The following is a 22,893-nucleotide window of genomic DNA, read 5'->3' on the forward strand; positions in this document are numbered from 1 at the left end:
AGTCAGGCTGCATTGTACGCCCTTCAATCCACCTCCCCATGGACTGTGATCTAGTTAATAAGTGTCTTGATCTCATCCACGCCCTAGAAGGTGCTGGTGCCACGGTCCATTTCATCTGGATACCCTCTCATGTGGGTATCCCGTTAAATGAAAAAGCAGACCACCTTGCTCAGTGTGCCCTACAAGATGACACAGTGGACCCTGGCACTGAGTACACTCTGGGTTATGTTAAAAGTAGCATTAAGGACTTTGTACAAAGTAGCATTAGTGATCAGTTGGAGCTTTGTTGCCATAGGGGCAGTAGCACTAGTCTTCACTATGCATGTGTCTCCCAGAGCTGTGCTTACACCTACGGGAGACACACTGCATCACATGACAGGGTGGCAATGAGGCTCAGATTAGGCTACAAATACTTTTGGGAAGTCAGTGCTTCTCCTGGTGTGTGCTGTGTGCTACATCAAGGGGACACTGCATCACTATATCTTGGAATGTCCTCTCATTGCTAAATTTAGGCCATAAGGTCAGCATGACTTCTACAGCCTCATTGACCATCTCCTAGACTCTGCCACCCTCAGGGATATACTCAGTTTGCTCCCAGACTGTAGGATGTCTTAGGCAATAAGGTGTGCAATATGTGTATTTATTTATTGAAATACTTGTATTTTTGTTGTGCAGTAACTCTTAGAGGATGACGCAGCCCTGCCAGATGTGGCACTCTTTGCACCTGTGCCTTATGGAACACTACGATCGCCGCCACGTCTCTGCGGTGTTCCAGTGAATCAAGAGGACGCTCAGGCTCTGGGTGAGGTGGTATTGCAGCATCTACTAGCCGTATGGCGCGGCATTGGATGCTGTCCAGTCTCCTTCTGTGTGTGGCGGCACAGGACATCCAGGAGAGAGCTGCGTACTCAAGGTGGGGCCGCACCTGTGCCTTGTACAGCAGCAGTCTCCCTTCCTGTCGAGGAAACTGGCGATCCTTCTGAGAGCGGAGATCCTGTGAGAGGCTTTCTTGGCAATGGTTTTGACATGGCTGTCAAACCTCAGCCCTCGATCCACCTCCACTCCAAGTATCTTGACGTCATCTTGGAGTGGGAGAGCAGCAGCGCCAAAGACAACTTTCCTGCCATTGCTGCCATGGCGGCTGGGGACCAAGAGACAACCATTGCCTGTGTCTTCTCCGGCGCGAATGTCACTTGCCAGCGAGCACCCCACTCCTCTATCACTCGTAGCTGCTGATTGATGGCCTCAGCAGCCCGCCCACTGTCCTGGCGTGGATAGGTATAGGAGAGGGTGCAGTCATCAGCATAGGCCATGACTCCTGGCAGTAGCTGGAGAAGATCATCCACGTAGATATTCCACAGGAGTGGGCCAAGAATTGAACCCTGTGGCACTGATGCCTCCACAGGCAGGGACTCAGATGTTTGCCCGTTGACAACCACCTTGAGGCTTCTGTCCTGCAGGTAATTTCCCAGGAGTCGTAGCAAGCCACCCTGGATGCCTTTAGCACGTAGCTTTTCTAGTAATCCGTTGTGCCATACTTTATCAAAAGCTCCAGCTATGTCCTGCCACTGCCTGGTGAGAAGCATCATTAGGTCGGAGGTTGACCTTCCAGGTCTGAACCCAAACTGTTGGTCTGAGAGGAGGGCATTGTCCTTGAGATGGCTACACACCACCTCTGCCACGACCCTCTCAAACACTTTACCCACCACTGACAACAGGGATATGGGTCTGTAGTTTTTTGGGTCCGTCCTGGAGCTTTTTTTGTGTACGGGAACTACTCGAGCCTCCTTCCACACTGAAGGCCAGACGTTTTCCCGTACACAAGTTGTGAAGACTTGGGTGAGAGGGCAGCCAGTTCCTGGGAGCATCGCTTCAGCAGGTGCGGGCTGATGTCATCAGGGCCGGTGGCTTTCTGTGTGTCCAGCCCCCGCAATAATCGCTTCACCTGCTGATGCGTCACCTCCACCATGGTGACAGTCTTCTCACATTGCTGGACCAGCTGAGGCGGTGGCTGCTGTGGATTCCCCACCTTCATTTTTCCAGCAAACAAGGAAGCCAGCAACTGTGCCCTCTCCTTACTGCTGGTGGCGACAGTACCGTCCTGCTTGCTGAGGGGAGGGATGGATTCTTGGTGGCCAGTTCCTTGTTTGTCCTTAACAAGGGACCACCAAGTTTTGTTTCCTACGCCAGTGCCACACAGTTTCCGGCGCAGGCTTTCCTCCCACTTTTTTAAGGCCCACTTGCTGGTTACCACCATCCTCCTGCATGCAGCCCTATGCAGGTCCTTGTTGCGCCGAGTCGGGTTCCTCTTGTAGCGGAGCCAGGCAGCATACTTTGCCTCAGCAGCAACACGGCAACGGTAGCCAAACCATGGCTGATCCGTCGGTCTGGTGGTGTATTCCCTGTGTGGGACGTGGCGTCTCTGGAGGGCGAGAAGGTGAGAGGTGAGTGCAAGTGCTTCACTCTCTGCTCCTCCCTGTAGCAGAGTGGCCCATGGGGTGTGGGTCAGGTCGCGGCGCAGGGAAGCCCAGTCTGCTTTGTTCCACAGCCAGATGGTGCGGGTGGTGGCCTCGTCCTGAGCCACGCCCACTTCCAGCTGTGTCAGTACAGCGTGATGATCAGAGCTGCCCACGAGCCCCAGCTGATGACACTGAAGCTTGTCTTCCTGGTAGTCTGAGATGACAGGGTCTAATGTCCCTCCTCGTTCATGTGTGGGGAAGGTGACATGATCTGTCAGACCCTGCACCTCCAGGAGATTCTCGTAGGCGTCTCTTTCCAGGTGGTGATTGAGATCCCCCACAATCAGCACGTGGCTGCAGCTGTGTGCCATCATCAGGTTGTCTAAAGTCTCAGTCAGGTACAGGAGTGAGTCAGGCCCTTGTCGCGGGGGGCGATACAGGGCACACAGCAGGAGGGCTGAGCGGTCTGCCAGCGTTACTCGGAAGTACATCATCTCCATCAGTGGAGGCGTGTCTATGTCGAGTAGCTGGGCCTGCATTCCTTCCTTGAAGCAGACAGCCACTCCACCTCCTGTTCGCTCCTGTCGGTCCCTCCTCACCCAGTGGGTGAAGCCCTGCATCCTGCCATACGTGGGCTCCACCTCACTGTTCAGCCATGTCTCGGTCACCACAACAACGTCTGCATTGTGTCGTTGCACACAATTGTGGTATAAGTCTGCAAGGTTAGCCCGGAGACCACGGACGTTGCTAAAGACAACCTTTAGTTGGCGGCGGGGGCAAGCTGGCTGTACCATGGTGAGGAATGGTAGTGAGCAAGGCCTGCTAGTCCGAGGTGGTGGTTAGGGTCCGCGGCCGACTGCTGGTACTGGTGAAGAGGAGTGGTCCACTGCTCGCCCCCTCAGATACCAGGCTGAGGAAGGAGTGGGCGAGGTTGTGGTAAGGACTGAAATGAAGTGAGGGGGTGGGCGGGCTGAGGCGCTGCAGGTGGGAAGGGTGTGGCTGTGTGTCTTTCCACCGTAAGGAGCCGCTGTAGGAGACGCTCCTGACGTAAATCGTCAGTTCTGGCGTGGCAAGTAGCAGAAGTGTGTCCTTTCCGTGAGCAGTACTCACACACTTTTGCCTTGGCTCTCTCTCTCTCTCTCTCTCTCTCTCTCTCTCTCTCTCTCTCTCTCTCTCTCTCTCTCTCTCTCTCTCTCTCTCTCTCTCTCTCTCTCTCTCTCTCTCTCTCTCTCTCTCTCTCTCTCTCTCTCTCTCTCTCTCTCTCTCTCTCTCTCTCTCTCTCTCTCTCTCTCTCTCTCTCTCTCTCTCTCTCTCTCTCTCTCTCTCTCTCTCTCTCTCTCTCTCTCTCTCTCTCTCTCTCTCTCTCTCTCTCTCTCTCTCTCTCTCTCTCTCTCTCTCTCTCTCTCTCTCTCTCTCTCTCTCTCTCTCTCTCTCTCTCTCTCTCTCTCTCTCTCTCTCTCTCTCTCTCTCTCTCTCTCTCTACCTATGTCACTGTGTTTCACTGTCACTGTCAGACATACTATTTTCTTCCACTCCTGTAGGCACTGTCACTGTTAGATGGATGGCAGGCTGGTGGACACTGACATTTTATCACCTGTCACTCACTATCAGGCGGATGTGTCCATAACCAGGCGTGGGCAGCACACTTCACCTGGTGGGTGGACATACTGAAGACGTCCACTGCTGAGGTGAAGGCGTTCCACAACACTGCGGTGTCGTGGGAGAAGGCGCGCTGACACCTCACTGAATGGCACCTCGGCATCTCGAGGAGGGTGTCAGACACTACCGCTCTCATAGTACGTTCACTCCTCCTCCAGGGTATTCGTAGAGCCGTGAGGTGAGGTATTTGCTGCACCTGGGCTTTGTGCAGCACAGTAAGGGCCCCAACACGCCCTCAGTGCTCCAAGCTGTCCAGCACGTTGATAGGGGCTTCTTGGTGAGAGTCTGGATGCTGTCGCTGCTGTCTCTGTTGCAACTGCTGCTCCTGATGCCGCTGTCACTGTAGCTCAGCTTGGGGCTGCTGTCCCAGGCCGCCAGCATCGCGAAGGAGGCACTCGGCTCGCCGCTGCACCTTGTCCAGCAGGGAGAGGTGGGACTGGGCACTGCACATCCAGCTGAGGGGGCTGTACTCCATGATGGGCCTCACCTGTGCTTTGTACAGCGTCATGAGGCCCTTGGCGTCGAGTAGGTGCCTCACTCGATGTAGAAGTGTCACCCTCAGGGATGCCTTACGTGCCACACTCTCCAGGTGGTGGTCGAAGCTGAATTTGGAGTCTACCTCCACCCCCAGAATGTTGATGGAGTCCTTAATGGCAAGGGTGTCTTCTCCAAACTTCAGCTGGCCTTCAATCAGCCTGACGTCCTCCTGTGAACATGAGATGACCACGGCCTGGGTCTTTTAGGCAGCAAACTTGACTTGCCACTATTTACCCCAGGCCATGATGTTACCAAGGTGGCGGTTGGTGGCATCAATCACGTTCACTGCCTCCTCTCTACTGAAGCTGTGCGAGAGAGTGGCGTCGTCCGTGAGTGGAATGGTCTCAGTGGTAATGTAGTCAGAGCCGAGTCAATAGGGAGCTTTAAAAGAAGGTTAGATATAAGTTCATGGATGGGGATGATAGATGGAATTAGGTAGCTTAAACACACAGGGACTGCCTCGTATAGGCCTGGCGGCCTCTTGCAGCTTCCCTCTTTTCTTATGCTCTTAATCACAATAATAATGATAATAATAACAATAATGGTGATAAATTAATTGTTATAATTCAGATCAAAGCAATAATAAAAATCTTCTGAGGATGTATACTGGCTAAGTAAATATTAGTCTGAGACTCACTACTGTCTTGTTGGTCATGCTGCTATTCAGCTCCTGGCATCTCTTGGTTATGTAGGAGCAGAGGAATTGTGAACAAGAAATGATCAGTTCTTCAGCACATCTTTGACATTTTTTAACATACTATAGAATCTGCATCTAAGTGGATGAAGAACTCACAAATAAGACTTTTGCAGAAACACAGCTAAAGAATGCCTATAGTGAAATTAAAGTGTTACTTGTATCCTCATAGTAAATGATGAGATGAGGGATATGCAGCTAGCAGTGAAATAACCTAAAACTTAAGTCATCCTTCCTACTTCTGAATGGTGGTTACTTATAATCTTCTCAGTTCAGGTGAAAAAGAAACACATATACTGCAATGACATAGTATTAAAAGCAAATTTGAATAGCTGTACACATGACATATACATAAAATTAATTATACATAGACTCTGGATGTAAAAAATGTAACACAAGTCCAACAGCAAAAACAGGTACAGAGAGAATTACGCACGCACGCATGCACGCACACACACACACACACACACACACACACACACACACACACACACACACACACACACACACACACTGCTACACCTCAGTATCATCACAAGCTCCACTTTGCCAAATATATATATATATATATATATATATATATATATATATATATATATATATATATATATATATATATATATATTCAAGCATAAAATTATAATTATCTTAACTCTGTAACATGCACAATAAAATTGTATTAAACCTTTTGTTTAATTTGATAAAATAGTAATGAATATAAAATAAAATAAAACAATGTCTATCATACTGATTGACACTCGCTTCTTCATAAAAATGCAATAACGGCATAAACTGTTAAGTACAAACCATTCCCTTTGGTTATCCCAGTGCTCCCTTGCTCTCCACCATAAGATTCAACAGCTCATGGTGGAGGGGCCAGCTGGCCTGCTAGTCTCTATACATCTTTCTCTTTTTCTCCAGTTTCTGCAATTATCAACTAAAAAATAATGGTACATCCTCACCAACAGACTGAGGTACAGCTTCTAACAGTGTGGGGAAATGATGGGGCTGTGTTCGCTGCAGCATAAAAAGCAATGAATAGTGAGAAAACAATGGAATGAGGGAAACTACTATAGCCTATAAGGCCATTCTAACCCTGTCTACTTCTGCAGTGATTGCAAACCATGAATATGTATGGCGAGTGTAACAGCTTCAATTTACATGCCACACAAGCTGAAGCATCAATTGATCCTACAACTAAATAATAATAAAAATATAATAATCAATAATATGTAATGATGATAATAATAAATTGGGGATAGTCAATCTTGCATTACTGAACACTTGCAATTTTCATACAGACAAAAAACAAGTATGATTGTTGATGCAGCTGGTTGGAGGGTGATGGATTCTGGTGTTGGCTATTAAGATCTCACCTCCAGTGGCAGTAGTACAGTATCATTTAAGACATGGTAATCATGCTACTGAGTAATATTTGCTGTTATTCATTTAATAATTTCATTCTGAACATGCTGCTAATACTGTTCTGGTTATTGGCATTCAAAACATTAATGATGGTAGATGTACTTAAAGTACAAATGATGCCATCACAGCAGTCTATGCAAACTTCATTACATCACTGGTCAAGCAATTCAATTCACTGCTTCTTTATTAGCTGTACATTCTGCAGCTGTGACCATCATTTATGTCATCACTCTAGTCAACATCTAAACAAACATTCTTTAATTCAATTTCTTTCAAAAACACAAAGGCTATCAACCTCCGGTATACATGGCACATGACCACACACCAAAATTAATTTCATGAGCTAAGGTGGCAAACAGCAGCCTTAGTTAAGTGTGATACAAAAGATACAAAAGATCTTTGAATGTCACTTGCCTTCATAATGCAGGTCTTGATCCTTCCCTCTTATGTACAAGTGCTAATAGACACTGGCATTATGTGAGTGGTGAGGAGTATCAAGGATGTAAAGTTAAATAGTATGGACTAGAAAAATTAGGCTAGGGTTCTGACACATCTCATAGAAGTTTTAACAACTTGAGTTTCATCCTCAACCGAAGTATCTCAAATCTAAGATAGGATTTACATAAGAGATTCATAAATGTGCAAATGTTCAACCCTCTTCTTATCTTGCACCTGCTTCTTATTGGGGGATGTACTTTAGCAAAGGACTAGCAAGCTTAAGGCTGTCACACAAAAACTACCTTTTTATGTCAAGAATGTAACAGATGCAAACAAACATCAATATTACTATCTAACTGAACTTGGTAAGAGCTGCCACTTACATAAAATAGAACTTATAAAATTAAGCCACATCTCAAAATTATAAATTCATAATTTGACTGCAGCAATTATAATAACAATAATAATAATAAGTGGCAATAATAACAGAATAATAATCACAACAGAGCCACAGCTTCATTACATACCATCCCTACATTCATCCAGCCAGCCAGCAGCTCAAAGGCATGATTGATTGATTTTGTACATCTTTCTGCTGACTCGCCCTGAAAATTAGTCCCAACAGTGCCTCAGAAGAACCTCATCTTATCAAACAATAATGGAACACTTCAGTTATGCACATTACACCACCACAAAAGTACTGAGTATCTCACAAGAAGTTTACTTAACAAAAATAAATTTCACACAAAGAAATCTATTAAATACCTTTTTATAACTTATCTACTACTTGGATGCATTTTTTCCTGTATGATCATCTGGAAATGTTTTGGCATGCTGTTGACAAACAAGGCTCTGGAAATATGAAAGGATCATCTCCATGATCTACAAAGTTTCAAATAGTTTCAAATATTTTATCAACTATTAACATGATGAAGATAACAAAATCGTGAATTCCTTCATTCTTCCCCAATATTTCAAACAACATCTAATGGTATTTAAGTCATGGCTGTTAACAAAATATTTTGCATTGCATCAAAAAAAAAATCAGGAGGACAAACAGCAACCTACTATTTGTATACATGATCTACCATAGCACTGGCATGATTTAAGTTTCATATGATGAATTCTTATCACCTCCATTATATGGTTTGAATAAGCTCCTGGCTGAACAACAGATTTTTTCCACAATCATGCAATGAAAAAAGATTCAGTACTTTCCATGGTGGTGGTCATACCATACCTATCCCCATATCCACAGTCACAGGGAAATGCATACAGTGCAACTCTTAAAAATCTTTGCAACTCAAACCTGTAAGTTGTACCAAGCATATGCAAGAAAATAATGGAAAGCACATCAACTGATCAATGACAACATAAATAATGGGTGAAGCACACATACTTTTTATATAGTCTGAGCATTTAATAAACAATCAGTTGATCAATCATGTACGCACGCACGCAGGCACGCACGCGCACACACACACACACACACAATTAACATAAGCTATAGTACTGATGCCATTCCAATGAGATTCTAGACTTGTCAAGGGGATAGGGGATGTTGTGTTCAGCATTTCTGAGGCATCAACATTTTAGCAACAATTCATCTTTTGACTGAAGTCTATGGCTAATAAACATTATTAGCATCCTCAGCATGTCATATGAGAGAGAGAGAGAGAGAGAGAGAGAGAGAGAGAGAGAGAGAGAGAGAGAGAGAGAGAGAGAGAGAGAGACTTACCTGCCTGATACATAAAATCAATCCCATAAAACTTATAATATTACCAAATAAAGTCATTAAAATCAAGAGCTTTGTCTCAAGAAGCAAATTCTCAAGTTAATGAATTTCCCCCTATCCAAAAACCAATCTACATCTCTCCAAACAGTTAGAGAAGAGCCAAACTAGCTGCTGGCCACAAAAAAAAAAAAAAAAAAAAAAAAAAACTAATGGCCATGAGGTTTTCCTATTTTGTTACATTACCTGCATTACTTTGCAGCCATAACAAAAAACAAATTAGGTAGGCATGTGTGGCTGTGATGCTTGTGGTGCTGAGGGAGAGAGCCTTTGCACTGGGAGGCCAATGTTCAAGTGGAATGAGCCATGAATACACATTACAACTAAACACTCCTGTCTTGCTTCAATGTGTGTGTGTGTGTGTGTGTGTGTGTGTGTGTGTGTGTGTGTGTGTGTGTGTGTGTGTGTGTGTGTGTGTGTGTGTGTGTGTGTGTCCTCCAGTTGTTGATTCATATAGGATAGATAGCCAAATGATGATGATTACCATGATGATGATGATGATGATGATGATGATGATAATGTCCTTCCATGTGCTGTCAGGAGTCTACATTGAGATTTGATAGATCACTATCAAAGATCATTTCCATGTGCACATCAAACTCCCATTAATAATAATAATAATAATAATAATAATAATAATAATAATAATAATAATAATAATAATAATAATAATAATAACAATAATAATAATAAACAAAATTTACATGTACTCATCTACTATACTTTTACGCACCTAAAATATGTATAAACAAATAAAGGAAGCAATAATAAATGAATGAGTATCAATAAAAACAAATTGCTTAGGATCAATAAACAAAGCAATGTGGTACAAATGGCAAAGTAAGAAATTCAACAGCATATATATTTTCAAAGCTATGTCGTTCCTACTCTCAAAGCTTTAGATTTGAAAGTTCACTTGCAAACACTTGACTGGGAATGGGATGAGACAAGTCACACAAGGGAAGCTAACCACTAGGGGATAGGTGGTGATTGGGAGGGGCAGGACTGGGATTGGTCAGTGGGAGTATATGAAGTTGCTGTTACTGCAGAAGGAGTCTAAATGTCTCACAGAACCATAGAATAAGGAGGGCATTCACACAGTGTTTCACAAGTTGTTGCTATGGTACAATATCACCATCTTGTCATGTAAAAATAAAAATATCTCACAAAGTAAGCCAGACTGAGTGATGGGAGGAGGAGGCCACTACTGCTGCAAATCATAATTAGTCAACACACAGCCTTCTCCTCACATCTTTATACTATGTAATGCAATACAGAAAATCATGGAGCTTCTCATTCTGTACAATAATTAAGCAATCTACTTTCAAGTAGAGTCACGTGGGTGGGAGAGCCAGCCACTCTCTGTTAAAGCTAGTGGTGGGTCACTCGTGCTGGCAGGCAACACAAGTGCCAACTTCGTGCTAAAACTGATAAGGACACTCCAGTAGGTCACACTATATGAGTGACAGACATAAGACAACCAATACAAAATGAATACTACAAGTCTTGCAACAGGGGAGGGTCTAACAGCCACACCCAGTTTTGCCAACACCACTTCCTGTCAACATTGAATACCGCATCACATTTTTCCTAATTTTGTACTTGTAACAATTAATTAAATTGAAGAGGTTAATTCCACTCAAGACAGCAGGCTATATATCAATACAGAATTTGAGTCCTGATAAGCATGAGTATAATGCTTATATGGCTTTCTGCAGCAGTATCTGGAAAACATGACAGACACGAGGCAATTCACAACACTGCCACTTGTATAATCATTAAATGGATATCTTTCATGCTTCATGAAAGAAAATTCAACTATCATACCAATAGAGTAATAAAATATGTTTTCCACAGTTGACAAGACAGCCTCACCAGAGCACTCCCACTGGTGTCAACAGTACAGAACAGGAAGGCATCATATAGTGGAAAAATAACAAATGTATTCCTAACTAGCACTTTGAAAGTGATTGATGAGTGTTTAAAACACACTAATAAAATTATATTTTGTGATTTTACAATTTACAAAATTAATGGCATGTAGAGACATCAAATATTTTCATATGCCTATATATATAGTTATATATATATATATATATATATCTGTGGCAGCCAGTAGCCTGGGTGCCCTAAACTGTGAAACATTTAACTCTTGAGGCATGGCCTAGGGCCACCACTGCTGCTGACACTTGGCTCAGCACACTGCTGTTTGGCATCAATCACATGCGTCACATCACAGACGGGGGTACAGGCACTTGACTGGGGCTCACAGCCACCACTCTCCATCACATTCAAGACTGAGTGTTCACCCACTGAGCCATGAGGCAGGGAACAGCCACTGTTCTGGGACTGGGGAAAGGCTTCCTTCCTGGCTGGCAGTGGTGCTCCAGCGGTGCCACAAGAGGAGCCAGTTGCTTCAGCATTGTGGGCCATGGAGATAGTGGTGCCACTGCTGCTGCTACTATTAGAGCTGCTGTTGTTGCTTCTGCTATTACTGCTGCTGCTCACTGACATAGTGGCAGCTGAAGGATGGACTGGTGGTTTAATGCAGCCCTCATTTGAGTCGACAGCAGCAGCTCCACCACCACTATCACTACCAACTCCTTCCTGAGTGGCAGTGGCAGCTGAGCTTCCTCTCAGAGTGTTCTCGCCAGAGCAGGTAGTCACTGGGGAGGTTCTGGCACCTACAGTGGAGGCAGCTGTGTCTGTCAAACTACTCATAGACACAGCAGAACTACATACATTCTTCTGTAGTGCAGTAGCTGTTCTCTCTTCTGGTACAGTAACCACACTACTCAGTGGAGGTGTGGTGCTTGCTGCAGTGCATAAAGACATGTTGGAGCTAACTGCCAAAGTAGGGCCTGAACCAATCACAGGTAATGTTGCAAGTGCTGTGCAACACGATAGTAAGGCTTCTGCATTTGTAATGGATGATGATGTTGTTGCAAGTGTATTTACAGGTGTGATAGCATTACTTGTTGCATTAATGGAAACTGTCACAGCAACTGTTGTGTTAGAAGGTACAGTATCAACAACACTGCTGCAGCTGGAGGGAACTGCTGAGAGCAGTTTGTCAGTAGCATTTGCAGTATGGGTTGTCTTTTTACTACTGTCTGCTGATGTAGGCAAAGTGGAGGCACTACTTTTTGGGGAAGGAGCTGGAGAGGCCAAGCTAGAAGTCAAGGTAGTACCTGAAGACATCATTGAGGCAGACAAGACTTGACAGGAGGAAAGAGAAGGAATGGCAGTAACAGTTGCCACATTAGCCAAAGACACTGGCAGGCTAACCATAGAATGAGTGGGAAAAGAAAGGGTTGATGTAGTATGAGATGTGTTGGCCACTGATGCACCAGCCAAACTTGTAAGAGGATTGGTCTTAATACTGTCTGTGCACGTATGACTACAGTTTGAGGAGAGTGACTGGTGAAGACCAAGGGGGTAATAACCACTCCCAAAAGTGGTAGCAGGTGGCAAGCTCAGTCCTTTATCAGGCACTGAAATGGTTGGAAATACTGATGAAGCCACAACTGGGACAGAGCCAGAGCTAGACACTCGAACAGTACAATCTGAATTGTGGTTCAATCTTGGTTCTTGGGTGTTATCTATGTTAGTATTGTTTTTTCTGAATTCAGGTCTGGAGTTTGATGGTGTTCCTTGGTAAATTATTTGCTGTGCATTCAATTGAGACACCTTATCAGAGACTTGTAAGCCAATGGAGTAAACAGAATTCAAAGAAGTATGTGCCTGTGTAACTTGGTGTCTTGTAGGCTTGGAAGTTTGTGAAGGAAGTGACATAGTAGGTACAGTAGACTGAAAACAGCTTGTTGTCATGGGCAACAAACTGCATGAAGTTAGTTGGCTACCAATGGTAGATTTTAATGGCTGTGGTAAAACAGATTTAGAAACATCAAAAGAATTACTCACATCTTTTGCAACGGCTGAGGGAAGGGATGATGGTGTCTGTAAACATGCATCTAATTTACCAAGTGAATTTTCTGGACAAAAAGAGCTTCCAGAACTTGACACTACAGATGACTGAGGGCCAGATCTGAAGGAAGAGATCATTTGTTGAGGAATTAGGGCCATTTTATCTGAGTGGCTGGGTTGTGAGAGTTGTGTTGTGCAGGTTATTGGATGACCTGAAGTAGTAGTGTAATTAAGCTTGGGAGACTGGGCCTGGATGGCCACTGACTGGGCAGCAGGCAGCTGCTTGGGAGACTGCATCTGGGGCCTTAAAGAGTGTGGTGGGAAAGAAAGCATTGGGGAGTGTGGTATGGTAGGATGTCTAGGAGACTGTGCAGTGATAGGGAGCCTAGGAGACTGTGGTGGAACATGGGGCATGGGTGATTGTGGTAAGACAGGTGTCACAAGAGACTGTGGTGGGACAGAACCCATGGAGGATTGTATAAGAGAACAGGACTGGGCAGTAGCCATGGGAGATTGTGCTGGAATAGGAGGCTTAGGTGACTGTGGAGAAACAGGAACTATAGGGAAATGTGCTGGCATGGGAAGCTTGGGTGACTGTGGAGGAATGGGAGATGAGGAAGACTGTCCTAAAGTGAGGAGTTTTGGTGACAGTGGTGGGGCAAAGGGCACGAGTGACTGTGTTGTGTGTGGTATGGGTGACTGTGGTGGGGCAGGGAGCATGAGTGACTGTGTTGCGTGAGGCTTGGATGACTGTGTTGTGTGTGGCATGGGTGATTGTGGTGGGGTGAGATGCATGGGTGACTGTGTTGTGTGATGCTTAGATGACTGTGTTGTGTGTGGCATGGGTGACTGTGGTGGGGCAGGGAGCATGGGTGACTGCAGTGTGTGTGGTTTGAATGACTGTGGTGGAGCAGTGGGTATGGGTGATTGTGCTGTGTGTGGCATGGGTGAGTGTGTTGTGTGTGACACAGGTGATTGTGTTGTCTGTGGCATAGGTGATTGTGTTGTATGTGGCGTGGGTGACTGTGTTGTATGTGATACAGGTGATTGTGTTGTGTGTGGCATAGGTGACTGTGTTGTATATGGCATGGATGACTCCAGTGTGTGTGGCTTGGGTGACTGTGGAGGGATAGGGGGCATGGATGACTGTACTGTGTGTGGCATGGGTGACTGCGCTGCGTGTGACACAGGTGACTGTGTTGTTTGTGATGCAGGTGATTGTGTTGTGTGTGATGTGGGTGACTGTGTTGTGTGTGATGCAGGTGACTGCGTTGTGTGTGACATGGGTGACTGGAGTGTGTGTGGCTTGGGTGACTGTGGAGGGACAGGGGTCTTGGGTGACTGTGGAGGGACCGGGGTCTTGGGTGACTGTGGTGGAGCATGGGGCATGGGTGACTGAACTCTAGCAGGAAGCTTAGGAGAGGATGCTGGAGCAGGAGATTTGGGGGACTGGGCAGGAGCAAGTGCAGGGGACTTTGGGGATTGTGGTGGGACAAGAGGCTTAGGCGACTGTGCTGAGGCTGCTGAGACAACAGGTTTAGGGGACTGTGGTGGGACAAGCAGTTTTGGGGACTGTGATGGAGTGGGGGGCTTGGGAGACTGTGCTGGTGTAGGAGCTTTGGGAGACTGTACAGAAGTATAAGGTTTGGTGGTCTGTGTTGGGGCAAGAGATTTTTGAGACTGTGTTGAGGCAAGAGGCTTAGGGGAATGTAAGGAGCCATGAGACTTGGAGGACATCACTGATGTGTGGGGTTTCTGGGACTGTGGTGGAGCAGGGGCCTTGGAACACTGGGCTGGTGCAAGAGGCTTAGGGGACTGTGGTGTGTGAGGTTGTGATGATGGGTTGATGCATGATTGGCGAGGGGAATGGGGTGGATAAGGCCGAGAAGGCTGGGTTGGGGTTGAAGTTCTTGGTGATGGTGGGGTCATGGGGCGAGGTGAATGGGCCTGACTTGGGCCCTGAGATACAACAGATGTCATGGGTAGCTGCAGCGGCAGCTCTGACATAATCTTGGGGCCCCCAATGGTACGGGAGCTGAGGGGAGAGCGTGGAGGAAGACAAGGTGAGAAGAAGGAAGGAGGTATAAGACCAATAGCTTCTGGGGTCTGGTAAAAGTAAGGGTAAGTAGGGTAACCAAGTGGAGGACTTGTGTAATAAGGCAATGGCAGGGTACCAATGGCTCCTGTGAAGGACACTCCACTTGAAGGTATAATTCCAATGGCCGGAGAACCAATAGCAAGCTGCTGCTGGGCCTGGGGCTGGAGTTGAGGCTGAGGCTGAGGCTGAGGCTGTGGCTGTGGCTGAAGCTGTGACTGAGACTGGTGCTGTGGCTGGAGTTGGAGTTGAGGCTGAGGATGGGGCTGGAGCTGAGTTTGGAGCTGTGGCTGGGACTGGTGCTGAGACAGTGGATGTATCTGTGGCTGTGGCTGCGTTGATTGCTGGGGCAGAGAGATGGACTGGCTCTGATGGTGAGTGTGAGAATGTGGGAGGGCCTGGGGATGGGGTTGGGTTTGAAACTGGGAAAGGGCCAAGGTGTTCACAGAGTCCAACTGGACCTGTGATGTGAGGCACGAAGTGGAGCAAGGGGCCAGTTTGAGTTGAGTAGAGTGTGAGGTGCTGGAGGTTGGGATAGATGTGCCAACAACCCCAATCCCTGCAGCCTTACTGCTAGTCTTGTCTGTCCTAGTGTTGGACATACTAGACTCACTCTTCCCAACACTCACTTGAGTTTGTACACTTTGAATCTTTACATTTTTGCTTGTATTAACACTATTGCTGCCCAAAGACTTTCCACCCTTACTGAACTTATTATTGTTGCTGTTGTTATTATTGAAATTATTACTAATATTATTATTATTATTATTATTATTATTATTATTATTATTATTACTATTATTATTATTACTATTACTGTTGCTGTTGTTACTGTTAATGTTGTGATTACTAACAGTCTTAGTAGGAGTGTTATTGTCTTGAATAATGGTGGTTCCAACAACTTTTGCACTGTGGTTTGTACTTTCCTTGCCTTCACTGGATGTTTGCTGGGGAGTGGAAGCAACATCCTTTTTCAAAGTGGGTGGCACCTCAATAGTGTCCGCCATAATTGTCGATGTCACCCCTCGCACTCCTGCACACTTTTCCTGCACTGGTGTCAGTGTCACAGCTTGAGTCTGCAAAGTTGTCACCTGAGGAGTGGGGGGCAGGCTAGAAGCTTGGGAAGGTAAAGTGGTGGTGACAACCCCAGCTTCACCTCGTACAGAGGCACTGATGGGGCCCAAAGTCTTGGGATCAATCTTTAGTACACCAGCCCGCATGGACCCTGTCCCACTCTGTGCCTCAAGTGAGGCTGACCGGTTACGTGCCTTAAAGAACTTGTTGGGTCGAGGTGGATCTTTGGGACCCTTGCCAGCCATAGACTTGCCAACAGCCAGATGCTCTCTGGATATTGTGGGGTTCCAGCTCTTAGGAGGAGTCTTGAGGGTCTTGTAGCCATAGGAATGTGAAGTTCTACGGCAGCCACCCACTCCAACACCAGAAACACCAACAGCAGGGCACCGTGTGTCAGGACGCACCTCCTTCTTAGTGTTTAAGCCACTACTGTTCAGTTTCTGCTCCTTGTGCTTGTCTTCACTTTGTTGCATTTTGGAGGAACCAGCCTTAAGGAGGGGCTTGTTGAGATTAGCCATACTGGCTGCAGCAAGGCTGGCTGGGATATGGCTGGCACGGGAGCTCTTGGCTGCTTCATCTTTTGATTCTTTACAGCTGCTGAACTCCTCTCCAGGTGTTGGTACGTCTGAAGACACCATATTTGCACTAACTGTGGACTCAGCCCATTCTCCATTAATGCTACTCTGTTCCCTACTGGCCTCCAAGGGAACAGCAGTAGTGGTAGTGGTTGTGGTGGAAGTAATAGCAATGGTAGTAGCAGTGGTAATGGTGGTGGTGGTAGTGGTGGTCATTGTGGTGGTGATAGTGGCAGCTTCATAAGAGTCTTTCTTTAATGAGGTCTCAACTGTTGTTTTGTAGTCCATCTCTACAATCTTCCCTGCAAAGGCTGATGATTTGTCACCCTTTATCAGAGGCTGGCACTTATCTCCTCTGTCTTCAGTCTTGCTGGCTGCCTTGCCTTGGCCACTAACCTTGCTCTTGGATCTCCTCTTCTCAGTTTTCTTGGGACTGCTTACAGATGGGAACTCCTCCCCCAAAGAACCACTTTCAATCTTGGAAAGGAGTTCCCCAGCTTCAGTTTCCAGGGAATTGAGCACACCCTCCACAGTGGTGTCCTTCCCACACACACTCATTACACCAGACTCACTGATTTTCAGCTGCACTTCTTCCCCTTCCTCCTCTTCTCCAGAAACTCCCTTCTTGTTGGAGCCTCCAGCCTCCCCAGGCACTTGTGGTCCCCTCTCACTTGTTGCTGCTACAGTTAATGATGCTGCTGCTGTTACCACTTGGCCCCCTGCCTGAGGTCCTGTTACACTCCAATCTCCCCCAGCTCCACAAAGAACAGGGAGACTGGCAGCAGCACCTGGGATTATTGCACATGTAACATTGGTGGGTGCCAAAAGCCCTAGTTCACTGGAAACCAATGCTACCCCAACACTTACTCCATTGCTGGATGCTGCAAACATACCTGGGTATGTCACAACTGGTTCTACAGTTCCTGCCTGGGCAGCCACACTCCCAGTCATACCCTGTGACATTTCTAAGAGTGAATCACAATTTTGTATCACTTGAGTGTCTTTGAGCGGGGTATCTCTAACCATCCCAGCAGGCCTGGACACCTTCCCAAAGAGAAATTCCTGCTGGGTAGTAGTAGGTCCTTCACCAGACTTCCCAGGCTGCTTCACAGTCTTCCTTGCTCCAGTCTTAGAAGGCCTCTCCTCTGTTGGGGAGTCAATAGCCCCAACAGCCTGAAGAAGTGGAGCAGTGCTATAGTCAGCAACAGTACCCTGAGGTGTTGTACACATTGGTGCCCCACTGCCAACACTGGGTTCCAGTTTGGGCATCTCCTCACATGAGCTGTGAGACTCAGCTACACAAACCTCAGGGTCAAGCTTGATTTTTTTGCTAGCCTTCTCATAAATGCGGTAAAGCAGCTGCAGTGGTTCACTCTGAAGGATAGAAAAGAACACTTATTTCCTTTCATCTTTTAGGAACAGTAACAATGTTTACTCAAATACAATAAATACAGCATTTCAACATTTACACCTTTTTTAAAATAACTAGTTTAAACTACCTGTATTTGTATTTGGATATATGACAACATGAAGCACAATCAGGTTGCCACCAATCGATTCTCTAAAGGGCTGTTTTAGATGCAATTTGTAATAGAATTACAATGTGAGTAAAATTAGCATGCTTCCAACCTGGCTGAGACAGATCCCACAAATAAGAAAACAAAATATTTCAAAATTACCTATAAAACACGAGAAAAAAAATTAACCATAAAAGTATAACTGAAGTCCAAAAAACATCCAAAGCTCAACAAATGAAAATTAGTCATAGTACAGTGGATCACATGCACTTTGGGGTACGAGGGATCTCCAAATGCACAGGTTCAAATTCTGGCCATGGTTTGAGTATATGTATGGCTTCCTTACTCGGTGTAGCTGCCGTTAACAGACGTTAACAGCTGGTGAGAGAGAGAGAGAGAGAGAGAGAGAGAGAGAGAGAGAGAGAGAGAGAGAGAGAGAGAGAGAGAGAGAGAGAGAGAGAGAGAGAGAGTTTACTTGACCCGCGAGAGAGGGATCACGCTGACGCCTCCACTCCCCTTATCAGTACCTTCATTAAACTCCATTGGCATAGCTCGTTTCTTAAGTTTTTGCTGGGTGACCTTCAGTAAAGGCACTCCGCAGTGCCACCTCATTCCACTGAAAACATAGCTGGTAAAAGGGCATTAGCTCACGACTCCTACATTTGTGTGATGCTGGAGACAACGCTATTGGTGTTGTGTGTCACTGATGGAAATAACGCTGTTGGTGAAGCGAGAGCAAGGAGCGACCTATACTTATCATAGACGCTGACTTTTCCCGCTATGCGTATGTATTTTTGTGTATTAACGTATTATACAGGCAAGCCCCGTTTAACGAAGGTTCACACAACAAAATTTTGCTACAATGAAGGTTTCATTTTACTACCATCTGCTCATTTAACGAACACCAAACTCGCTTTAACGAAGGTAATTTTTTCCAAATTTGAAAGCCCCACCGTATCACGCAAGCTGACAGGCTTTTGAATACATCAGGAGCTGCTGGTACTAAGGCCTGCCTCAGGAGAAATCCTGAGACCTGTAGAATAAAGATCAAGATCAAGCCTCTCGTGGACAACACAGGCGCTGCCGATACAAAGGTCTGACTCAGAAGAAATTCTGCGTCACCACACCACTCACTCCCAGGTCAAAACATAACAGTGTTACCAGCAGCTCATCTTCCCTAGTTCAACTTAACACCAAAATGCCCTGCAACGTGGCCTAACGTTCCTAAGATGACCATGAAGTGCCTTACTCTCGAAGTGAAGCTCGGTATTATTCACAGACACGAGAGGCCACAAAACTAATAACATTGCTGGCCACCATCTTGACTCCATCTACTGTCTACTATTTTCAAGTCAGCAGACTCTATTAAGAAGGCTGGTGAGACCGTATCTTCCTTGCAAGCTAAAAGAACCACCTGAACTCGTGACTCTACAATGGATAAAATGGAAAGCCTTGTGGAAATGAGGTACATATGTTTTGTATGTGGTACCATGATGGGCACTTTGTTTACATTCCACAGGTTGCTGGTTAGTGTCTTTTCCATTTCACTCTCCCTTCCTTCATAAAGTTAAGATCATCAACATTATAAAGTTATGTACATACATACATTAATGTACATTATAATGACTTAAATTAAACTACCTAAATGTTTAACTTCATAATTTATACTTTCATTAAACCTTTTACTGTACTATGATTATTTTTTTTTTTTTTTTTTTTTTTTACGGAAAGGCCTATAGCGCCTGTAGGCACACTTGAAGAGTGTATGGGAAGCGCTGTTCAGCTTCCGCCCATTAGTGGCGCAGGCAATTTTATTTATAGTGGTACCCATATTAGGGCCCATATCACCGCCCAAGCTCATCTTGAGTGTAACCACCTAGAACCTGGGTATCATGGTGATATGTAGGTAACTTTAAACCACTCGACAAATGGCAAAGTGTTTTAAGGCTGTACGTGGTGGGATTCGAACCTACGCGTGGACATCTGCCCGATCCCATGCTCACCACCTTATCCACTATGCCACCGCCTCTCGCTTTGCTTACTCTCAATGGAAGTTCAAATCAGGGGGTTAAACTTGTTATAATCAGTTCGCTTAATGAAGTTTCACTTAACGAAGTGTTTTTTAGGAACGTAACCCCTTCGTTAAACAGGGGTTGCCTGTATTTTGTTCACGTATTAACGTCTTTAATGTCATGCTAATGTGTATTGGGTGTTTTCCTTATGTCATGTGACGGGACAGGTTTAGGGAAAGTATAAACTGTAACGCATTTGCTACGTCGACGAAGTGAAGAGTTGACTGTAATGTAGCTGATATGTTAATTTTACAGGTTTGACCGCAACCCAATAAAGTGTGATGTGAGTTCGACGCAGTGATATCAGTCATCTTGCCACAAGCCCTTGTCACGGCGCTTACACTCAGGGTAATGGTTTCTTAGCGGCTGGGCTTTAGGAGAGGAGGTACCTCAAAAAGTATCTCCTTTACCCCATAAATTCCCATGAAAAACCCACATGGTGTGTGTATATATATATACATATATGTATATATGTATATATATATAAAAAAACTTAATTTCTACAACTATCTACTCGACATAACCTTCCAGACAACTATCCTCTCTTCTTCAATAACACTCAACTTCCCCTCTCCTCTACATTAAACACACTCGGTCTATCCTTCACTAAAAATCTAAACTGGAAATTTCACATCTCTACTCTTGCTAAATCAGCTTCCAAGAAGTTAGGTGTCCTATGGCGTCTTCGTCCATTTTTCTCTCCCTCCCAGCTGCTTGCTCTGTACAAGGGCCTTATCCGCCCGTGTATGGAGTATGGCTCTCATGTCTGGGGATCCACACACAGCTTTACTAAACAAGGTGGAATCTAAAGCTTTTCGTCTTATCAACTCTTCTCCTCTAACTGACTGTCTTGATTCTTTAAGTCACCGCCGCAATGTTGCATCTTTATCTGTCTTCTACCGCTGTTTTCATGCTGTCTGCTCTTCTGAACTTGCTAACTGCATGCCTTCCCCTCCTGCGGCCTCGCTGCACAAGACTCTCTACTTCTTCTCATCCCTATTCTGTCCATCTTCCTAATGCAAGAGTTAACCAGTATCTTCACTCCTTCATTCCCTACACTGGTAAACTCTGGAACTCTCTACCTGTGTCTGTATTTCCACCTGCCTATGACTTAAACTCTTTCAAAAGAGGAGTGTCAAGACACCTCTTACGTTAACTGGACCCTCCTTTTAGATTTTTCTGTTTTTTCTCTTTCTACTTTTCTTTTAACAGGGCCTGGCAACCAGCGGGATTTTTTTTTTTCCAACACTGTGTTTGCCCTTGGCCAGTGCCCTTGTAATGTAAAAAAAAAAAAAAAAAAATATATATATATATATATATATATATATATATATATATATATATATATATATATATATATATATATATATATATATATATATATATATATATATATATATATATATATATATATATATATGTCCCTCGGTTAACGATCGACTACTTAACGATATTTCGCTCATACGATCCCTCCAAATTAATCCCTATTTTTTGGTTAACGATCGCCAAAATTCGGTTAACGATCGGATTGACCAATCGCAATCGCGATCGCAATCGCGATCGCAGCGCCTCCATCCACCCGCGGCCCGTGCAGTAAACACACCACAGTCTTTCCCGCTGTTTTGATTGTGCAACAACAACTCTATCACGCTCGCTCTAAACTTCTTTTTTTGTGCTTATTTGTGATCAAGTGAACTTAGTGATGGCTTCCAAGCGACCCAACGATTGTTCTCCACCGGGAGATAAGGCTAAAAATCGAGAAAGAGCATTGGCCTTGATATTAAGTTGAACATTGTGACTCGTCATGAGGGTGGTGAAGGGGTAAACTCTATTGCTCGTGCCCTTGGTTTATCTCAATCAACTGTATCAACAGTTCTCCAGAAAAAGTACAAGTGAAGCAGCAGGCCAACCAAGTCACAAACCTGCACAAACACACAACAACTCGTAACAGGGAACCGATTATGGAAAAATTGGAACGTTTGCTGAGGCTATGGATTGAAGACCACACACACCGCCGCATGCCTCTTTCTACCCAACTCGTTACTACTAAGGCACTGAGCCTGTGGGAGGACCTGAAACCAGAATTCAACATAGGCGAGACAGTGTCCTTCAAGGCCAGTAAGGGGTGGTTTGAACGTTTCAAACATCGTGGGAGTCTACACAACCTCAAGGTTAGTGGGGAGGCAGCGAGTTCGGATCAACCGCTGCAAACGCCTTCAAGCCTTTGCTTAAAGAGCGCATCGAGGAAGGAGGTTATTCAGCCAAGCAGGTTCTAAACTTTGACGAGACAGGCCTGTATTGGAAGAAGATGTCATCGAGAACGTTTATAGCAAAGGAGGAGAAGTCGGCACCAGGATTCAAGGCATCTAAAGACAGGTTAACATTATTGGTGGGGGGGAATGCCGCTGGTGATCTTAAGCTTAAACCATGCCTTATTTACCATTCCCAAAACCCAAGAGCTCTGTCTGGCTATATTAAGGAATATTTGCCCGTAGTATGGAAGGCAAACAAAAGGGTGGATGACGACTGTTATCATGCAAAGTTACGTGACAGGATACCTCTCCAAATTCCTAAAAGAATATGCTGCCCAAAACAACATTGCTAACAGATTTCTCTTGCTGTGTGACAA

At 45.2% G+C, this 22,893-nt stretch overlaps 1 protein-coding gene across 2 annotated transcripts in view; it reads right to left on the reverse strand.

Annotated features, from left to right (window-relative positions):
• Positions 1-5,643: 5,643 nt before the first annotated feature.
• The window catches only part of LOC123520019 (mucin-17-like), a 32,220-nt gene continuing 14,970 nt past the window's right edge, over positions 5,644-22,893 (reverse strand). For both annotated transcript variants that reach the window (XM_045281829.1, XM_045281831.1), the window contains one exon: positions 5,644-18,049. In XM_045281829.1, coding sequence (XP_045137764.1) covers positions 11,150-18,049 — 6,900 coding nt within the window. In that variant the 3' untranslated portion in view covers positions 5,644-11,149. The remainder of the gene's footprint in view (positions 18,050-22,893) is intronic.

Source organism: Portunus trituberculatus, chromosome 46 (assembly GCF_017591435.1).
Source record: "Portunus trituberculatus isolate SZX2019 chromosome 46, ASM1759143v1, whole genome shotgun sequence".
NCBI classification, from domain to species: domain Eukaryota; kingdom Metazoa; phylum Arthropoda; class Malacostraca; order Decapoda; family Portunidae; genus Portunus; species Portunus trituberculatus.